This window comes from Hevea brasiliensis, chromosome 13 (genome assembly GCF_030052815.1).
Source record: "Hevea brasiliensis isolate MT/VB/25A 57/8 chromosome 13, ASM3005281v1, whole genome shotgun sequence".
In the NCBI taxonomy this organism is placed as follows: Eukaryota; Viridiplantae; Streptophyta; class Magnoliopsida; order Malpighiales; family Euphorbiaceae; genus Hevea; species Hevea brasiliensis.
In genome coordinates this window covers 17,077,123-17,098,236 of record NC_079505.1, presented here as the reverse complement: position 1 = coordinate 17,098,236, position 21,114 = coordinate 17,077,123, and the positions used below count along the sequence as shown (strand labels likewise).

General features: G+C 31.3%; 2 protein-coding genes across 2 annotated transcripts; both read left to right on the top strand.

Moving 5' to 3' along the window:
* The first annotated feature begins 5,071 nt into the window (after positions 1-5,071).
* Positions 5,072-6,563, top strand: LOC110655162 (uncharacterized). The gene is made up of 2 exons (XM_058133056.1): positions 5,072-5,411; positions 6,399-6,563. The coding sequence occupies exons 1-2, from the start codon at positions 5,072-5,074 to the stop codon at positions 6,533-6,535; spliced, it is 477 nt and encodes a 158-aa protein (XP_057989039.1). The 3' UTR covers positions 6,536-6,563.
* A 619-nt stretch (positions 6,564-7,182) lies between these two features.
* LOC110655173 (uncharacterized) lies at positions 7,183-17,283 on the top strand. The gene is made up of 5 exons (XM_058133055.1): positions 7,183-7,196; positions 7,295-7,413; positions 7,753-8,183; positions 8,345-8,627; positions 17,027-17,283. The coding sequence occupies exons 1-5, from the start codon at positions 7,183-7,185 to the stop codon at positions 17,281-17,283; spliced, it is 1,104 nt and encodes a 367-aa protein (XP_057989038.1).
* Positions 17,284-21,114: the final 3,831 nt, after the last annotated feature.

Below are 21,114 nucleotides of genomic sequence, written 5' to 3'. Positions count from 1 at the left end.
AGATATTGCCATATACATTGATTGAGGGTTGAATTGCAACTTAGGAACACATTGTTGAAGCACATATTATTTTCATTATATATAGAGAAACACTTAGTTGAACAAAGCCACAATTTTTCATTAGGCTACAAGCAAGGGCCGAAAAATTGTTAAAGTCCAATTCACCCCCCTCTTGGACTATTTTTGGGACAACACTTTCTCATATTGCTTCACTTTCAATTCTCAAAGAAAACTTGTCAAAATGTTGCATTATAGTTTCAAAATGTCGAGCATGTAATTCTCAATTTTATTTTCTGGAAAATAATCTTAATGTATTCAAATGAGTTTAAAGTACTCTGAGGTGGGACATGATGCTTCCATACTGTACATTAGGATCAACAGGAAAGAAAGGAAGAAGATTAGCAGAGTATGAACTGGAAATTAGCCCAAATTTGTACACTTGAAATGGAAGTGATGTTGCGAATAAACCTATATACTTCCAAAAAATAAATATGAAATGTCGTTTCCAATCTTCTACATAAACTACCTTGCAATTTTATAAAGGAAGGATAAAACGTAAATCAAAGCCCACAGAACTAAAAACAGCAAGTGGAATTTCATGGAATAAGCCATCCATTTATCCGATGGGAGAGTAACTCAAAGCCAAGTACACCACAATATTCCAACAATATTAAGGTCCCTAAAAATTAATTTAACTCTCCTTTCTTGTGTCAACCCAAAGGCCAATTAATTCAAGTAGAAATTCTAGGGCAACAACAACAAAAATCAGCAACAAAATTAAGAGTAACCAACACCAAATTTACGTGGAAAACCTCCTCAAATTTAGAAAAGTAAAAACCACAGAGCAACAAATTTTCCACTATCAAAAAGTAATGGAAATACAAGTTCATCTTTAACAATTTATACGTAGAGGCATACACTAATTTTTCAACACAAAAAATTTCATCAACATCTTAACACATCTATTCATTGATGAACAAAATCAATGCACAAAATAATAAGTGAGATTGAAGAAGTATCAACAAAACAGGAGCAAAAATACGGACAAAAAACACCAGGTTAAAAGTCACTAATTCCAATCTCCACCGTTCAAATTGAAGAATCATATGTTAGGAACTTGTACACCAAATTCGAGCTTATCCTACAGTAAATGAACCACTAACTACAAAAAATATAAAAGATGTCCAACAAGAAATGCATAAAATTCTACACACCCACCTCTCCCTCTTTGGTTCTCCATTAATGCTTTTTTTTTTCTTTTTATATCTAATATGTAGGGTTGCTCATAAAGACAATTAAAAGAAAAAAAAAAAAAAACTAATGGCATTCACAATTATACCTCACACGCGGGCTTGGGGCATCCTCCACATTAGAGGGAAACCCAACCCAATATAATCAGCTTTTAAAAATTAATTATATTTTCAAGAGTTGACAACAACAGTAGAAATTTCAGTTATACTGATTTCAAGATGTTTTAGCAAGATCTCGCCATAGGCTGAAATAGCTGGTTTGGTTGACCTTATGGTTCGGCCCGATTCTAATTCAATATGGTTTTGGGAATGTTTTGGTTTGATCCTTCGTATTATCAAACTATAATAAGCTTTTAGACATCATTTATAAACTAAATAATTTAGTTTCTAATGTAAAAAACTAAAAAGAAACTCAAATATAAATTAAATATAAATTTTAGAAAAAAAAAAGTTTTTGAATCGAGTCAGTTTTGATTTGGAACCGGCTGTTCCGCTCCCAATTCAAGAGGGTAGGGCCCTGAATCTGCCTCCTAGCTCAGGTTCAGGACCAGGAATCATTCACCAAGACCAGCTTTAAATTTAAACTAAGCTAATCCAGTCTAATTCAAGAGTTGAATCTGCCTTTGGTCTAGTTTTAACTCTCTCTGAAAAAAAAGAAAAGAAAAACTTATTCTATAGCTATCAAATCAAATCACAAAACACATGCCAAGGTAACTTTGAAATTATCTACTTTGACAAGCAAAATTTTGAAGGCCTGGAAGCCTGGGTGCTTCTGTATTAAATTTATTATAATATTGGATTGATTGCATTTTCATATTGGTTAGTTGTTTGCTTATATTTTTTTTGCTTTACTTTGCAGATATATTTTGACTTATGCTAATTTTAATTATAATTAACATCGTTATTATGACATATCTCATATTCTAAGAAAAATGTCAAGAACTGCTTAAAAATATTACTTTAATAAAAGTTGTGAGAATCAAAGGGGAGTTTGTGTCTTTAAATTGGAGAATCTTAAGACTTCATCTAGATAGAAATTTTTTATTTACAAAATATATTTGAATTTAATATTCTATATGTTAGAATTTTATATTTTTTTATTTAAAATATAAATTCAAATCAATTTTCATTTTAAATATATGCATATATACAATGGCGTATCCCCACGAACAAAATGGGGCAGCCACTTCTCAATTATTTTAGAAAAATCATTCATATAAGAAAATTTTACCATTTAATATTATTTGCTGATTATGTTTGTTTAAAATTTTATAATAAATATATATTTTTTAAATTATATATTAAACTTTTAATTAAATTTATGAAAAGTTCGATTACAAATTTTATCTAACATATTTTTTAACTATAATAAACTCACAATTAGAAAAAAAATGCGATCTAGAAAAAATTTGATGAAATTAATTTTTTAACATTTTTTTAGATATATAATATATTTATTTTAAAATATAAATTAAAATATATTTTATAGGTGACCATAATATATTTATTTTAAAATAGGTATTTGAAACCATAAACAAACATTGTAAGGTATTAAGAAGGGAAATAACTAGTTTTTTCTGCAAGGTCCTTTACTTTTTTTATATATATTCATGATTTAATTTTTATATATAGTTTTTTTTAATTTTTTTATTTGATATAATATTATTATGCTGTTATAAATATTATGTTTAATTATTTAAATTAAAATATTAATGTTATTTTAATTAATTATATAGATAAAAATATTTATTAATTTAAAATTAATTTTTTTATATAAATTATGACAAAAATAATGAATTCACAATTAAATTTGTTGAATCATTCGGTAAAAAATAACTTATCAATCTACTTCAGATGCAACAGATACTTATTGAGATATTATAAATTTGACACGTATGACAGTTGATGAGAACTCTGTGCACTAAAAGATTTTCGTGTATAGTATTGACTTGATTTATATTATAAACAAATTATAATTTAATTTTTTTTTTATTTATTTTTAAAAGTTAAAGGATTTATTTATTGTCAAAATAGTAAAAGGGTTTATTTAATTTATTTTTGAAATTTTAAGGACTTATTTATTTATTTTTCTTTTTTAATTTGAAGAGTTTATTTGTACCCGATACAGTTTAACGACTTATTGACTAATTGACTTTAACAGTTAAAATAAGTCTTTTTTTTTTCTCTGAAACACCCCTTATTCTTTTGTTAATTACAAAGAAACTTCTCTTTCACTCAAGAAGCTTCTCCCACAGATCTCTCTCTTTCTTCCTAAACTGAGTGTCACAAAAATCACATAAAATAATTAATGATACAAACAAGATGGACTCTCTGATTGTGTGTTCTCGGTTGAGAGGAAATTCTACTGTTCCGTGGAGATTGAATTATCTAATTAACCAAGCTCTGAACTTAGTCCCTTCCCTATCTCGCATTTCTTTTGTGCACTCACTTAGGGAATTGAATCATTTTGCTGATGTTTTAGCAAAGTTTGGCAGCCTACGTCTTGCAGATTTTGTTGCTTTTCTTTAGTTCTCTTCGGATTGATTAAGCTGCTAATCTATCTTTTCTTCTTGTTTGCTGGTTCTCTTTATTCGCTTCTGGCTTGTATGTTTGTTGGTTCACTTTGTCCTTTGTTCTTTTTCCTCCAAGGGGTTTTTTCGTCAACTAGATTGGTAATTTTCAGGTGGATATATAGAGTTAAGCTTGTTGGCCTTAGGTTTCCTCCTAGCTGATTTTTTTCCGTTATCATTTTGCTCTTTCTTTTAATGGAAATTATGCTCATAAAAAAAAAAGTTACTATAATCAAAATAGAGAACGATCTTTCATTATGCAACTCATCTGATAGGAAAAAAAAAAGAAACTAAATAATTTTTTTATGGTCCATAACTTTTTATTGTATGATTCACATTTTAAATTGAAGAAAATGAAATGAAATTTGACTATGTACATAGATATATCTCCCCATCTCATAAACTTTTTCAATTGTCTTAAATTATAGTCTACTTTCTTCTTTAAAAAGATATTTAATTTATTAGTTTCCTAATTTAGTTTGCTTAAAAAAATATAAAATTAATAGAATAATTTAGTAACATAAGTATGCTTGTAGATATATATAGAGAGAGAGGATGAAAGTTTGATGAAGAAAGATTATTTACTTGTGAGACACAGAATGATTACATTAATGGAAAGAATAGGTTCTTTCTTTAAAAATTCTCTCTCTTTTCTTCACAAGTAAAGAATATATAAATAACAGGGAATAGCATCAACAAAAATGGGTAATGCCAATGAATAGTTAAGAGATATATTTGTATATAAATATATGTCCTTTCGGAATTCATTGTGTCCAAGGGCATTCACTAGAGCGTAGAACGACCTCTTAGTCATCTCCAAATTTGGTAAGATAATGGGTGTTTTATTCTTTTTTTTTTTATTTCTTTTTATTTTCCTTATTTGTAATGTCTATTGTAATTGACATTTTTAATATTTTATGTTAAGGATTCATTAATTTATAGAAAAACATAATTAGAACAATGCTGACTTTTATACTTGATTGCCTATTTGCATTTTAAAGTGTAAGCCAGTGCATGAATTATTCTTCACTTGTGGGCTCTGTGGATGGTTATTAAGCAGTCTTATCCTACTTTGCAGAGAAATTATTTCCATGACTCAAACTCATGATCTCTAGGTCATAAATGAAATAACTTTATCATTACACCAAAAGCAACCCTCCTGCCTATTAGCATTTTATTTTTGATTTATTATATTTTCAAATTAAATTATGAAAAGAAATAATTATATATTTGAATTTTGACCTAGCTGCAATGGCAACAACAAATACAAGTGCAATTGCTAGCATTGTCAATGGAAAGAGAACAGAAGCTAATTTTGAAAACTGGAAGGAATGCATGAAAGACTACTTGATAGGTCAAGGCTTATGGAGTGTAGTGATTGGAGAGGAAGCAAAACCCAAAGAAAATGATCCCAACTTCAAGGATTGGATCAAGAAAAATGCTATGGCTTTACATGCCAATAGAACTTCTTGCGAGGAAGATACCATTTCAAATTTGATGAGAATGTACCCCAATCAAGTTGATTCTGCCAAATTTGTTTGGAAGCGCTTGGCCGAAAAGGCCTCCACACTTAAGCACTACAAGGAAGAAGGTACTTTCTTTTTTAATTTATTAAAATTTTCATTATATATATATATATATATATATATATATATATATATATATATATATATATATATATATATAATTTTTATTCTTGTAGCATTTTAAAAATATGATAGAGTTTTAATTGAAATTAGGTTGAACGTATATATTAAACCTTGACCTTCATTAAAAAACAAAAAAATCTAGTGGCACCCTCAAATTTAAAAACATTTCATCTCACCTCTAAACTTTCATAATTTATTATTTCAGAAAGTTTAATATATGTAAATTATATCTTTACTTTTACCAAAAAGCCTAATGACAAGCCTAACTAATCCAATTTCTGCTTAATTTAATATTAATGTTCACTAGGATTGCGAGGTTCCCTTAATTTTACTTTTTTAAAATTTTTTAATAATAGCGTGTGAGATGAGATTTTTTAATTTTTAACAAAAATATTATTAATAAGATAATTCAAGACGTTTTTAAATATTAAGGTGCCATTAGACTTTTTAAATAAAGAGCAATGATTTAATTAATGCTTTCGGGCATTGAACATTAAGTGTGTGTATATATATATATATATATATATATATATATATATATATATATATATATATATATATATATATATATATATTATTAAAATAATAATGACACAGAATTTTACAAAATTATAAAGGTTTATTTGTAAATTGTTATAATATTTATTAATTAATTTGTAAAATATATGGATGATTTTGTAATTAACTATAATTTCTAAGAATATTAAAATAATTAATTCATATTTTAATATTATAATTTAAATTTAAAATTTTTTAATTTAATGAGACTCATGTTTAAAAAAATAAGGGAATAAATTGTTAATATAACAAAACCTCGATCAGGGACTAAATTGTTAATAAAATAATATCTCAAGGACTAATAGTTTACCATTATTTTTATTATTTCTTTGATATCTTTATTTATATCGTTTTATAATTTTTGACTTAAGATATAGCACTGCGTCTGCTGAAGGAGAAGGAGTATCGACGACTCGGTTTTATGGAGGATTTTAATAGAAAGTGTCCTATAAAGTTGTTGGCTAAGAAAAGTACAGTATTTCTAAGTGGAAGTAACCTTAGATTTTGAAACCGAGGGTTATACTCTTGTAAGTACAAAACACACAAACACATATATATTCATTTTGAACATTGAAGATCGTTACTATCAAAGCAGCTAAAATGAAATTATAAATTGAAATGTAAGGTGTTCCCAACCTATGTCAAGATGATAATAATCCTCCAGTGCCTAGTGAATGTGATGAGGAGAATGTCCAAATCCTTCATACGCAAGGTTCATGTGATGGGAGAATCACAAGAAAACAAGGTAAATGCTAAATGATTCTCTTATATCTCCTCCTCCTTCTTTTTCCATAAGTTAGCACTTAGTTAAATCATACTTTAAGTTATATCATATTAATTAAAATTCTAATGGCAATGACTAATTTGTAGGGTTATTAAAATATCAGAAACTAAATTGCTTTATTTTAAAATTACATGGACTAAATTATAGGTTTTACAATTGTAGTTTACCCTTATTTTTATTATTTCTTTGATATCCCAATTTATAATTGTTTTTATAATTTTTGACTAAAGATATAGCACTTCTTCTAGTGAAAGAGAGGAGTACGGACGACTCGGTTTTATGGAGGATTTTAATAGAAATTGTCCTATAAAATTGTTGGCTAAGAAAATTTCAGCATTTCGAAGTGGAAGTAACCTTGGATTTTGGAACCGATGGTTATACTCTTGTAAGTACAACACACACAAACACATATATATTCATTTTGAATATTGAATATCGTTATTATCAAAGCAGCTAAAATGAAATGATAAATTGAAATGTAAGGTGTTCCAATCTCTGTGAAGATGATAATAGTCCTCCAAAGTCTAGTGAATGTGATGAAGAGAATGTCCAAATCCTTCATATGCAAGGTTCATGTGATGGGAGAATCACAAGAAAACAAGGTAAATGCTAAATGATTCTCTTATATCTCCTCCTTCTTCCATATGTTAGCACTTAGTTAGATCATATTTTAAGTTATATCATATTAATTAAATATAATATTAATTAAGTTTACCTGTTTGACAGTTAGGCTATTTTTTTTTTTATGTTAATGATCTTATTTTTGCAAGCCATGTATTATGCAAATATGATCTTTCTATTACAGTTGTCAAACTAGCGCATGAGCTTGTTTGGAGAATATTAAAACATGTGGGTAAGGAACATCAACTACTTAAATCAATTCATATTCTATCAAACATTTATTATTGTATTGATATTTTGGGCTTTTCATGTAATTATAGTCCCTGAAAGCATAAAAGAGATGAAGAAGAGACATGCTCAAGCCTTGCAACTCCACAAATTGCTATTCAAGGAAATACCAACATTAACAAATGAAGAACTCAATTATCTTACGTTTAACGATATAATGTATGATGCCATCAAGTGTGGGATAGTTGAGTTTATCCATGAGCTAATCGCATCTAACCCTGATTTAGTATGGAGAGTTGATAACAAGGGAAGAACACTATTTGCATATGCCATTCTACTTCGTCAAGAAAAAATCTTCAGCCTTATATATGAACTGGGTGAAAAGAGATACTCAATAATGACAAAAAGGGATGTATTTGGCAATAACTTCTTAAATTTGGCTGCTAAGTTGTCCCCTGCCTTTCAACTTGATCGAGTTCCTGGTGCAGCTTTGCAAATGCAAAATGAATTACGATGGTTTAATGTAATTTTTATATATAACATTTCCCTATAAGCATTTAAATTTAGAAATTAATGGCCAGTTTGATATTGCACTTCGAAGCAATAAAAACTACTTTTTGAAAAAGCACCCTAAACCAATTTTGAAAAAGAAAACATTAAAATATTTATTTTGTTTTACTCTAGGAAATAGAGAGCATGGTACCAGCGAATTACAAGGAGCGAACCAATGAAAATGGTCATACACTTAGTGCTTTATTCACTAACGAACATGCAGAGTTGATGAAACAAGGCGAGACATGGATGAAGAATACCATAGCTTCATATATGGTTGTGGCTGCTCTTATTGCCACTGTTGTGTTCACTACAGCATTTGCACTTCCCAGTGACAAAAAAAAGAACTCATACATGTCATTTCTAATATTTATCACTACAAATGCATTATCTCTCTTTTCTTCAATTTCTTCATGTTATAACAAGCACGCAAATCTAAGACACACACATAAATTGCACAATCATATAGTATAGAAGAGAGAAGAAAAATAACACATGATTTAACGTGGTTCAACCATAAGGTCTACGTCCACGGGCAAGACAAGAAAAAAAGTTCTACTATGATAAAAAGAGCAAGATGCAATTACTTAGAACTCTCAAACTCTAATCCTAGTATGTGTTCCGAATATCTCACAACTCCACCTCAAAGGGTAGACACATAGCCAACAATTGAATCATTCATCTTGGCCCTGTCAAATATCAGACCAACATCTATAGTACCCTTCAAATATCTCAAAATCCATTTCACTGCTTGCTAATGCTCTTTCCCAGGACACGCCATATATCTACTCACAAAACTAACTTCATGTGAAATGTCAGGTCGAGTGCATACCATAGCATACATGATGCTACCAACAGCATTCGAATAGGGAACACTGGACATGTGCTCTATCTCCTTATCTATTTTTGGTGACGTGTCTGCAGATAACTTAAAATTGGCAGCAAATGGAATAGTCACAAGCTTAGCATTATTCATGTTGAAATGCTTAAGCACTTTCTCAACACAGGCCTGTTGAGACAAGAAAAGCTTCCCAACACTTCTATCCCTGGTAATTTCCATTCTCAATATCTTCCTTGTAGCACCCAGATCCTTCATCTCAAACTCATTACTCAACTGCTTTTTTAGAATGTTAATTTGTTATATGCTTTTAGCAGCAATAAGCATGTCATCCACATACAAAAACAAATAAACAAAGGAATCATCTGAAAGCTTCTTATGATACACATAACTATCATATGAACTATGATTAAAGCCATTACGAACTATGAATGTATCAAATCTTTTGTACCACTGCCTAGGGGATTATTTTAGACCATATAAAGATTTCTTAAGCAAGCAAACATGGTTTTCCATACCTGGAATGACAAATCCCTCAGACTGACTCATATAAATTTGTTCCTCTAACTCACCATGCAAAAATGTTGTCTTCACATCTAGTTGCTCAAGCTCTAGATCATGAAAAGCAACCATAGCAAGTAAGACTGAACTGTACTTCACAACTGGAGAAAGCACTTCATTAAAGTCAATCCCCTCCCTTTGAGTAAAGCCTTTTGCTACTAACTGTGCCTTGTATCGATGTGCTTCAACCCCTGGAGCGCCTTCCTTTTTCTTGAACACCGATTTACAGCCTATCACTTTTTGTCCCTTAGGCAATGTTACAAGCTCCCAAGTCTGATTCTTATGAAGAGATTCAATTTCTTCATTCTTAGCACCGACCCACTGATCTGCATTTGAACAAAAAATAACTTCTCTATAATTATTGGGTTCATGTAACACCCTCACTTTAGCTAGTCCGTACATTCGACTGTTCCGGTGATCAATGTCTGTCCGGACAGCTAGAATGACTGGAACTATATGTAAACTAGAGTGAGGAGTCATAAATAACTCAAATATTAATAAGAAAAATTTAGGAAAAATTTTAGAAATAAAATACAACAAAGTTAAATGAGCCGGTGCCCTAGCGATGGGTATGTAACACCCTAGGCAAATCCCACATCGGCAAAACACGGGAGAGATGCTGGGTTTATAAGTTGGCGGTTCGTAACCCCTAGTGACACGTTTTAAAATCGTGAGGGCTTCGGCCCAGAGCGGACAATATCACTAGTGGGCCAGGCCATTATAGGGTAACCTAGTGGGAAGTTGCGGTCTTCGCAGATAGAAGCTCTAAACCCGAGAGAAAATTCATGAAATAATTTTTGGGACTCCAGAGAAGAGTCATTGAGGTTTTGATGGTATTAGAATGCTAAGAAAATGCTTAGGAAATTTTTTAGATCTGTACAGACGATTTTGGCTCGATAAGCCAAACGGAGGGCATTTTGGTCATTTCGTCTTCAGAGATGATTTTTAGCCGACTTGTCCAGTTAAGTAAATAATTATTATGATCTAAAATATGAATAAAAATTGCTACAAATTAAATTGAAATTGAGTAGAAAAGAAAAGAAAAGAAAAATGAAATATAAGTAGATTAATGACATCATGCATGAGGTAATTAAAATTGCTAACCAATGGGAAATGAACAAGTCACTTAAAAGGGATAAAAACTAAATAAAAATGAGACAAAAATGAAAAAGAAATCTGCTTCATCTTCCCCAATCAGCCGAATCAAGAGAGAGAGAAAAGGAAAAGAAAGAAAGAAAGGAAGAAGGAGAAGGAGATGAACAGTAGCAAAAACAGGGGTTCAGCAGGAGCAGCATGTTTCTCTTCTGTCCAGGTGAGTTTGGCTCAACTTGTACCATTGATTTTTGGATATGTTTGAGGTATGTATGTGTAGAAGTTATGGTTAAAATTTAGTGATTGTTCAACGGTTGGATTTGGAGAGATATATTGTTGAACACAGGCTATCTGCAAGTTGAATTCTGAATTTTGGCTACTAAAATTTGAGAAAAATAAATAGTTAGGATGCTTATAAAATTATGAAATTTGGTACAAATGATATTTGGGATGTTGAGGCTGTTGTGTTAAAATTTGGTGAATTTTAGACTTGTGGTTTATGAGATATAAATTGTTTTGCTTGAGCTATCTGAGTAAGACTGATTTCTGCAAAAATTCATATTTTGAAGGGTTGAATGAATATTTTGATATCTTATGATATAGAGATGATTTGATACTAAAATTTTTACTAGTAATGTATAGGGATGTCTTGAATATATAGTTAAAATTTGGGATTTATATGACGGTTAGATCATTATATATAAATTTGAATGCACAAGCTGTCAGATTGGTTATTAATGGTTTGTGGATTTGAGATTTATGATAGGAGTTTAGTCCAATTTAAGGGGAAATGCCGTTGAATTTTTATTGGATATTTAATTTGGGAAAGTGAAGTTATAATTGATTATGATTATTATGGTTCTAGGAGAAATCTTGAAGAATAACAAGCTCAAGTTTGGTTTCAAAAAGGTTAGTGCTAATTCATCCTTAAAACTTTGTATATATATCATGTGGAGTATGAAATGAGGGTAAAATTAAGAGAATTGAAACAAGTTTTGCATGAATAAATTCCACCAATTTCGGCAGCCTTAGGATACATTAGGGTTTCATTGATTAGATTGAGTTATAGTTGTACATGGCTGCCATTGAACATAAATTTGATGCTTTGATTCATTGATTGCATGTATATGGAGAATTGAAGTTGTTGGAGTTAGGGTTTAGGCAACAAATTTATGATTTTGCTCATGTATTGGTGAAAGGAAATTCTAATGGTCAATTAGTGACCATTTGGTTGTGTTTGAGTAGGAATTGAAGTGAATTGTGCCATGGGAATTGAGGTTAGAGGTGCTGCCTTGAGTGCCCTGCAGGTCTAGATGTGAGTCCAGCATGTTTGGGCAGCTATAACTTGGGTTGTGTAGGTTCAATTGGTGCAAGGCCAATTGGATATGAAATTAGACACATAATGGCACAACTTTGATGAAGGAAACTTGTCCAAAAAACAAACTTAGGATGCCCTAAAAATTGACCAAATCCGGGTAACACACATTCTGTCTGGGCAAAATGACCAAATGAACAGTGTTCATTCATTTGGTCATAACTCAGTGTAGAAAGGTCCAATTGACCTGAAATTTACATCAATGGAAAGTTAAGGCAATTTAGAACAACTTTCATATAGAAAAAAACTCAAATTCTGGACTTAACTAAATGAAATTGCTAGCCAAAATTAGACTACCAAATCTGGCAGAACCAAAAATTGCCCAGAAATTCTGGGTAAAGGCAATCCGACCAATTTTGGTGCAATAGCCATAACTTGAGCTAGAAAACTCCAAATGGGGTGATTCAAAAAATGAAATGTAACTAGACACAATAAAGAATAATTTTGATTAAGAATACTTGGCCAAATTCTCACTGTAGAATGGCCTAATGGAACAGTGAACTTTAGTACCCAAAAACTAAAATTTTGATTTATTCTTCATTGGTTAGAAGTATGGATTGGCAATTAATGCCAACACTTTTGGGAACCAAAATGTGGTAAATCTATGTGATTAAAACTTATGTAACTATTATCTATGAAAAAGTCAATATTTTGACTTAAATGACCAAATGAATAGTAACCTTACATGTTAAGTATAAATATTCAAGAAATAACTTTGTAATATGCCCTAGTAGACCTAATGTAATTGGTTTGGATAGGTTGGCATGCCAATAGGGTTCTGATAGCAGTATTGCGTATGGCTTCATGCCATTCTGTGATATGATAGCTTATGGCTATACTGATTATGATGTTATACTTGGCTTTAAGCCTTATTGCTTTTATGGCTTATTAGCCATTCTGTCTGTACACCGGGAGACACATTGTGATCGATGGTACACATTGTGATCGATGGTGTGACGGCCCGAGGTACCTAGTACCTAGTGCTAGTTTACCCGTTTATCCATTCCGGTCAATTTGTATAGGTTACTTGGGTATGGAAAAGTATAATTGTAATTAAATTGATTATTAAAGGAAGTAAGGAAATTAAATATCAAGATAAAGAACAAGAATTATTACAATAAAAAGAGGCTAAAAAATTATCAAGAAAACGATCAATAAAATGCTAGAAAGAGTTAATATCATAAGAGTATTAGCAACTGAAAATATTAGCAATTAAATAAATGAATAAGAATAATTAAAATAAATTAGATTAGTTATTTAGTAGAAAAAAAAATTGAAATGAATTGGAACGATATTAATATTTAATTGTTATGAAAGAATTGAGCGCTTTTGAAGATGAATAAATTAGAACAAAGGATAGTTAATACTAGAAGTATTATATGAAATTAGATTAAATTCCAGAGTATCCAAATTTTGATTCATTTCTTTCTTTATTTGTATATTATTTTCTTGTTATATTATTGCACCACTAAGCAGAAATGCTTAGCGCGATGGATTTGTTTCCTTCGTGCAGGTACTGAAGGTAAAGCCCAGCGAATATTAAACAGGAATTTTGGAGTTCTGATCTGCAGAAGTACCTGAAGTATTCAAGGTTGTCACCTCCACAGCAATGCATGTAGATAGGGCCCATATATGTCATAATTTGTATATTGTATAAAATGCTTAGTTATAGTATTGTAATATAGATTATGAAAAGGTAATTAATAGGAATGTGATGTAAACTAATAAATTAGCTTTTTCATATGTAATTAATTTATATATCATGTAAATTATGAAATTATAAAATTATTTTGTAAATTATGCAATTTGAGCATGGAATGGGAATGTATGGAAATGGATATAAATGAAATTGTATGGATTTGAATACGGTATTGAAATATATAGATGATGCATGAAATGATGAGATTTTTATTTTAAAATATTATTAAAATTTTCAAAAAGGTGAATAGTGAAACACGTCAAACGATAATAAAATAGGGGAAACTCCGTTAGTTTCTCCGTCGAAAAATAATTGATATTAAATTAAATGAATTCAAAATTATTAAAGGAATAAAGTAAGATAAGTTAGGGTGCTCCGGCACCAAATGTAGTACACCTTGCTTGGCTACACTGTAGTCGGATGAGGGGTATTACAATTCATGCACATCAACTGTCTCAGCAACTGACAAGGCAAACACAACTAGATTAGCATATGCATATCTCTGATGTGGTCTAATCTATCTTCTCTCTCTACTAGTTGCAATGCTATATGGCTCTTGTTGCTGTTGCTCAGGTGCATCCTCTTGTTGATCAAGATCTTGCACCTCATACTCTGAATCACTGGACTAAACTGCTGAAGTATTAATATCAAGCTCCACCTGTTCTCTAACACCGTGATCTGATTCTACTATTGACTTCTTCCTCTGACTATCCAATGACACAGGCTCATTAAATGCCATATCCCTGCTGATAATTAATCCTGGAGACTTTAGATCATTGCACCACAACCTGTAGCCTTTCACTCTAGATGCATACCTTAGAAATATGCATTTTCTTACCCTCGGTTCAAGCTTACCATCTCTCATATGAGCATAAGCAGGGTAACCAAACACTTTTAACTGAGATTAATTAGCAGGTGAACCAGACCAGATCTCAAAAGGAGTTTTGCACTCAATAGATATAGATAGAGATATATTAACCAAGAAAGAAGCTATATTAATTGTTTCAGCCCAGAAATCCTTTCCCAATCATGAATGTGAGAGCATGCTTTGTGCTTTGTCACAAAGTGTTCTGTTCATGCATTCTGTAATACCATTCTGTTGTGGTGTCCTTGTGCAAGTGCGGTGTCTCACTATACCTTCATTGTTGCAGAATGCAAAATTCCAACCCGTTATCAATTTTAAGACACTTAACTTTCTTTTTTGTCTGCTTCTTAATCATCGTCTTCCACTTTACAAACGTTGAAAATGCCTCATCTTTTGTTTTCAGAAAATACACCCACACCATCTGAGAGTAATCATCAATCAAAGTTATGAAGTACCTGGCACCGCTCTTGGAAGGCATTCTGTTAGGACCCCATAAATCTGAGTGGATATAATCCACCGTTCCTCTGGTCTTGTACACTGCCTTTTTATCGAACTTCACGCTGATCTGTTTGCCAAACACACAATGTTCACAAAAGTCCACAGATTCTATTTTCTGCCTGTTTAATAAATCCTGCTTGCTCAACATAGATAATCATCTTTCACTCATATGACCAAAACGCAGATGCCACAATTGAGTTTGATTTTGATTATTGCTTCCAGATGCTATTACAGCTTCCCCTGAAACTGTACTGCCCTGAAGAAATACAATCCTGAAACCAAACTGCTCTTCATGAGTACAATAGAGCCCTTGCACACTATAAGAACTCCATTCTCTGTATGGTATTTGAATCCAAGAGAGTCAAGTGTCCCAAGAGAAATCAGGTTCCTCTTTAGTGTTGGAACATGCCAACACTCTATAGTTCTGATAATGCCATCAAACATTCTCAATCTAATGTTACCAATTCCTTCCACAGATAATGCACGATCATTGCCCAGAAACACCTTGCCACTCATCTGTTTGTGAGTGACAAACTAGTTTCTGTGTGGACACATGTTATAAATAGCACTAGTATTAAGAATCCAAGAATTTTGTCCATGATCTGAACTCATAGATAAAATTTCCCCAGCACTGTCATCATTAGAATCAATAAAACTGTCAACCACATTCGCGGAACTTTCTGGTTGCTTTCCCTTTTTATTTTTTAACTTAGGACAGTCTCTCCTGTAGTGACCTTGCTCTCCGCACTTAAAATAGTTGGCCTCTTTAATTCTTGACTTAGATCTGGCCTTAGATTTCTTCCTGCTGGAAAGCCCTCCCTTGAATGTATTTTTCCCCTGCTCACCAAACCTTTCCCCTCAAATCTCTCTATTATCTAGAAAATTCTTTTTCAACTCCTTCAATTTTAGAGAATTACTAATATCGTCTAGTGAAATACTAACTTTCCTATACAACAAAGTATCAACAAAAGTCTCATAGAAGGGTGGCAAAGTACATAACACAATAAGGGCATGATCCTCACTATCAATCTCAATATCAATATTCTTCAGGTCCATAATGATTGAATTAAATTCATCTAGATGTTCTTCAATGGGCGTACCTTCGCTCATTCTCAGATTGTAAAGCCTTTTCTTCAGATACAAGCGGTTGGTCAGCGATTTAGCAGACTATAACTCCTCCAATTTCTTCCATGCTACAGATGTTGAGCTTTCACTAGCAATCTGGAGTAGGAAATTATCAGTTACGCTCATGAAAATCGCACTCAAGGCTCTCTCCTTCAGATCAGCTTCTCCGCCTCTTTCATACCTTTTGGAAAGTTATCCTCGATTGCTTTCCATAGACCTTGTACGATCAAGGAAGATTTGATTTTAATCTTCCTCAAACTGAAACTCGATCCACCATTAAACTTCTCTATCTCATACTTTGTTGAAGACGATGCCATCTGTAAACCCTAGGTTTTGCACACAAAGCTCTAATACCAGTTTGTTATAATAAGCACGCAAATCTAAGACACACACACACAAATCGTACAATCACACAGTATAGAAAAGAGAATAAGAATAACACAGGATTTAACATGGTTCAACTGTAAGGTCTACGTCCACCGGCAAGATAAGAGAAAAAGTTCTACTATGATGAAAAGAGCAAGATACAATCACTCAAAACTCTCAAACCCTAACCCCAGTGTGTTTTTCGAATATCTCACGACTCTACTGCAAAGAGTAGAATATTATAATATTTATACTAATTTATACCGCGGGGGTGTTACCCCCCGTGCCCTCAGCTACCACCACTGATCTCACTTTTTATCCCAATCGGATCACAGTGCGTTACTTTCAGGTCGAATCACAATTCGGGTCCATGAAAAACATATTCAAAATTCAAGCCACAAAAAATAACACTTCACTATTAATTTTTCTTGGTATCCTTACTTCATCTTTTGCTGAGAATGATTTTCACAAGTCCTTATCTGAAAAACTAATAATTGGTCTTTCCACTCTTTTCTTCTCAGTAGTAACTATGATGATAGCCTTCGACTCTAGCAATTTTATTCTGATCGAAAAACGATTGGCTTGGATTGACATTCCAGTCACTGTTCTTTCCACAATCCCCATTGCTTTCTTTATATTTTTTCAATTTTAACTCCTATTTCAGATAGTGATTAACACGCAGAAACACAACATATTTGACAAACCAAAAAAACAATATGTAGAAAATCAATTGTATGAATTTGGTTTAGATTTAGCTGCTGATGAATAGAATTAACTTGAATTGATTTGCTTATGTATTTTATTTGTTCTATGTATTGTATTGGCAATAATATGCTTGCTTTCTCATGGTTTCACTTTTAATTCTCAAAGAATTCTTATGGAAATGTAATTTTTCTGAAAATGTTGTATGATAGTTTCAACATTGTCGAGCATGTAATTATCATTTTTATTTTCCAGCAAATAATCTTCACAAATTCAAATGAGTTTGAAGTACTCTGAGATAGGGTATGATGCTTCCATATTGTACTTTAGAATTAACAAGAAAGAAGGAAGAAGATTTTAGTAGAGAAGGAACTAGAAATTAGCCCAAATTTATACCCCTGGAATCGAAGTGATGTTAGGAATAATCTTTTATATATTGCCAAAAAAATTAATATGAAACATCCATAATTCATCATTCTTTCACAATTTACCCAAAACCATTTGCTTTATGGTAAACATTAAATATGGTACTTTTTAGTATGCTAGAGAAACTCCCTTGCAATTTTAGAAAGGAAAGATAAAAACTAAATCAAATCCCGTAGAACTAAAACTTGCAATTAGAAATTCATGGAATGAACAATCCATCAATCAACTTCTAAAAATTAAATATAATTTTTAGGAGTTGAGAACTATAATAGAAATTTCAGCCAATAGAGATTTCAAGATGTTTTAGCTTCTAAAAGGGGGGGAAAAAAGCAAAACTTATCATATAGCCTATCAAATTAATTATAATTAATTTAAATTTATTTAATTTTAGTTAATTATATGAAAATATAAAAATAATATTTTATTAACTAATTTATTTAATTATATGAAAATGGGAAAATTTAACATGCCCAATACTTGATGATTGTAGTATTAAATTGAGGTCAAATTGAAACTTTTGGACTAATTTGGCTCAAAAGTAAAAAAATGAGATAAATTGAACATATTTAGAACTATAAGGGGCAAATTAAACATTAAATTTATTTTTGGGGAGAAATTACAAAAATCTACCTTGTGGTTTCACGCATTTTCAAATTAGGATCTGAGGCTAAACTTGTGACAAAGGGTACCTTATGGTTATGCACTATTAGCAAAGAGATTTTTTTTTCCCTCTAACATTGTTAAATATTGTGAATGTGGTGGGAAAATGATAAAATAGTGCACCATAATTCCGTGCATTTTTAATTAGGGCTAAACTTAAGTTTGTGACAAATAGATAACTGTGAGTTTAGATTGTTAGCAAAATGAAACTTTTTATTAATATCATTAAATTTTGATCACATGGCATTAACTAAGCAATTAAATTTTTTTTTTAATTATCATAGTAGTCCCATTTAAAATTAAAACTTGAAAAAAATGTGACTAAAAAAAAAGAAAAGGAACTGATGAGCCATCCTGCTTGCTAGCCTGTTTGGCTTTCCCCTTTTTTCTTTTTTTCCTCTGGCAACCCTACCCTCACTAGCATTAGCAACTTTCTAGCCCCTTGAAGTAATGACCAGTGACTATCAACAAGGGAAATCAATAGTAATGATGGTAGATCAATGGGAAAATGAGAAGAGACGAAGAGAGAGATTGATAGAGAGCTAAACCCATGAAGAACTGCCACCACTATTCACCGAAAGCCTGCACACCTTCAGACGAGCTTGTCGATTTTAGCGACTTATGTTTTGGTATCGGTTTGATGGTGACCTGAGCCAAGCTTGGTGAATCTTACCTGCCTTTCTTTTAATCACCACCAGCCATAAAAAGCCCTAGGACATGCCTCACATAACCTCCCTACCACCGAACACGTTCATCGGCATCAGTTCGCCCCGATTTGAGGGTGACCAAAACCGCACCCACCTTTATTTTATTTTTCTTACTTTTTTTTATTTTATTTCAACTAGGACCTATATTGATAATTAAAAATTATTTTAAATTAAATATTTAATGCCACATCATTAAAATTTAATAATGTTAATAGAAAAGTCTCATTTTACAAACGACAAGAAAAAAATACAGAGTTCTTTTTGTCATAAAGTCAACCTCATGCACTAACGTGAAAAAGGCATGAATTCAAAGGACACTTTTCTAATTTTCCCTAATTTTTTATTAAATATTTAATGTCATGTCATCAAATTTAATAGTGTTAACAAAAAGTTTCACTTTGCTAGCAGTAAAAAAACACGTGGCCCCTTTTCTCACAAAGTTAACCTAAGGCCTTGGCTTGAAAAAGGTGCAAAATTGCCTGGCACTTTTTATGTTTTGGTAGAAATTTCTAACTTCTTTATTACCATACCTTGGTAATAACTAGATAGGTTGTTATTTATTTATTTATTTTTGTACATGTGAGAAAAGGAGAAATGAAAGAATTTGAAGAGGAAAGAATGTAACATGTTGATAGTCCAATAGTACAATATGGGTACATTTCATCGAATAATTGTAGATTATTTTTGTTAATTTATTTTTGATATTTGTAACATTAGAAAATGAACCTTGAGTGTCTTGCCGTATGGAGATATAAATGTTCGTAGTATGCCCTAGAGCAATGCCTTTGTGTTGTGTATTGTAAATAAGATTCTCATAAAATGGTAAAAGATATATTTCTCTTATATTTGAACTGTTCAAATACTATAGAGAAATGTCCTTTAATGACTTATTAGATGTTCTATTCTTAAGTTCTAGCATAAGCATTATAAATTCGGTTCACAATATAAGATACTTCATTGTGCATGACTTATCCAAAAAGATTGTCACTTATGTTTGTATCCATGATTAGTATGAGAGATACCAATGGAATGGAATGGTGAGTCTCATGCCATAAGACAAACATAGTAGGTACTTATATGATAAGTAGGCCGAACTACTGACACAAGATGACTTGTACATAGAGTTTACTCTTATCAATAAAAAGTCATCTAGATTATAATAGTGCATATAATTTCCTGACCTAAGATAATACAGTTATCTTGTATATAGGTGGTTTGAGTTTGATACTGTTTTCATACTTGTGCTATGTATGAGTATATGGGCATGTGTTAGCTTTGACTAGTTATATATGGAGATAAGTGTTAGTCAAGATGGGATCTGTTACCCTAAGTAAATAAGGATAAAATCCTATGTCCATTTAATTGTTTTTTATGAATCAAATTGCTGGCTAGGACAGGTAGACTTAGTCAGAAAAGAGTTTTTGATAGGAAAGTCTTATTAATCAGGAAGTGGAATTAAAAGAAGAACATATGATTCTAAGCATAAGAGTTTGACATAAATCATGACTCTAACTGGAATCAGGATTTTGTAACAGAGAGATTTTAGTGTATAGTATGTATAATCAAGGTTCAAGAATTGGGCAATCAATTCAAAACTAATTAGGTAGCCATAGCACATTATGTTAGATGTCAACTATAACTTATGAGAACTTGAATGAAATGGGAATTTCATTTAAGTTTGGAATGGTTCCAATAATATTAAGGAGTTAATATTATTCTCATTGCTAATTAGTAATGAACCTAGTAAGTCACACACATAAGAGCAACTTGATCAAAGCAAGAATTAATTTAATTAATTAATTAAATGGTTTAATTAATTAACTGAATTAACAAATTTAGTTTGCAATTAGATTGCAAAGTCCTCAGCATGACTTGAAACTAAATTTACCTATGAAAGTATTCAAGTTAATATTTAAAGTGTTAAATATAAACTTGAATTATTTAAGCATATGGAAGAAAATTAATTAGATTAATTATGGAATTAATCG

Excerpts from the sequence above, each read along its gene's own strand:
- LOC110655162 (XM_058133056.1), top strand. The coding sequence starts at position 5,072 with ATGGCAACAACAAATACAAGTGCAATTGCTAGCATTGTCAATGGAAAG. Across the intron at positions 5,412-6,398 it reads TAAGCACTACAAGGAAGAAG|ATATAGCACTGCGTCTGCTG; the intron begins GTACTTTCTTTT and ends TTTTGACTTAAG.
- LOC110655173 (XM_058133055.1), top strand. Across the intron at positions 7,414-7,752 it reads GAGAATCACAAGAAAACAAG|TCCCTGAAAGCATAAAAGAG; the intron begins GTAAATGCTAAA and ends ATGTAATTATAG. Across the intron at positions 8,184-8,344 it reads ATGAATTACGATGGTTTAAT|GAAATAGAGAGCATGGTACC; the intron begins GTAATTTTTATA and ends GTTTTACTCTAG.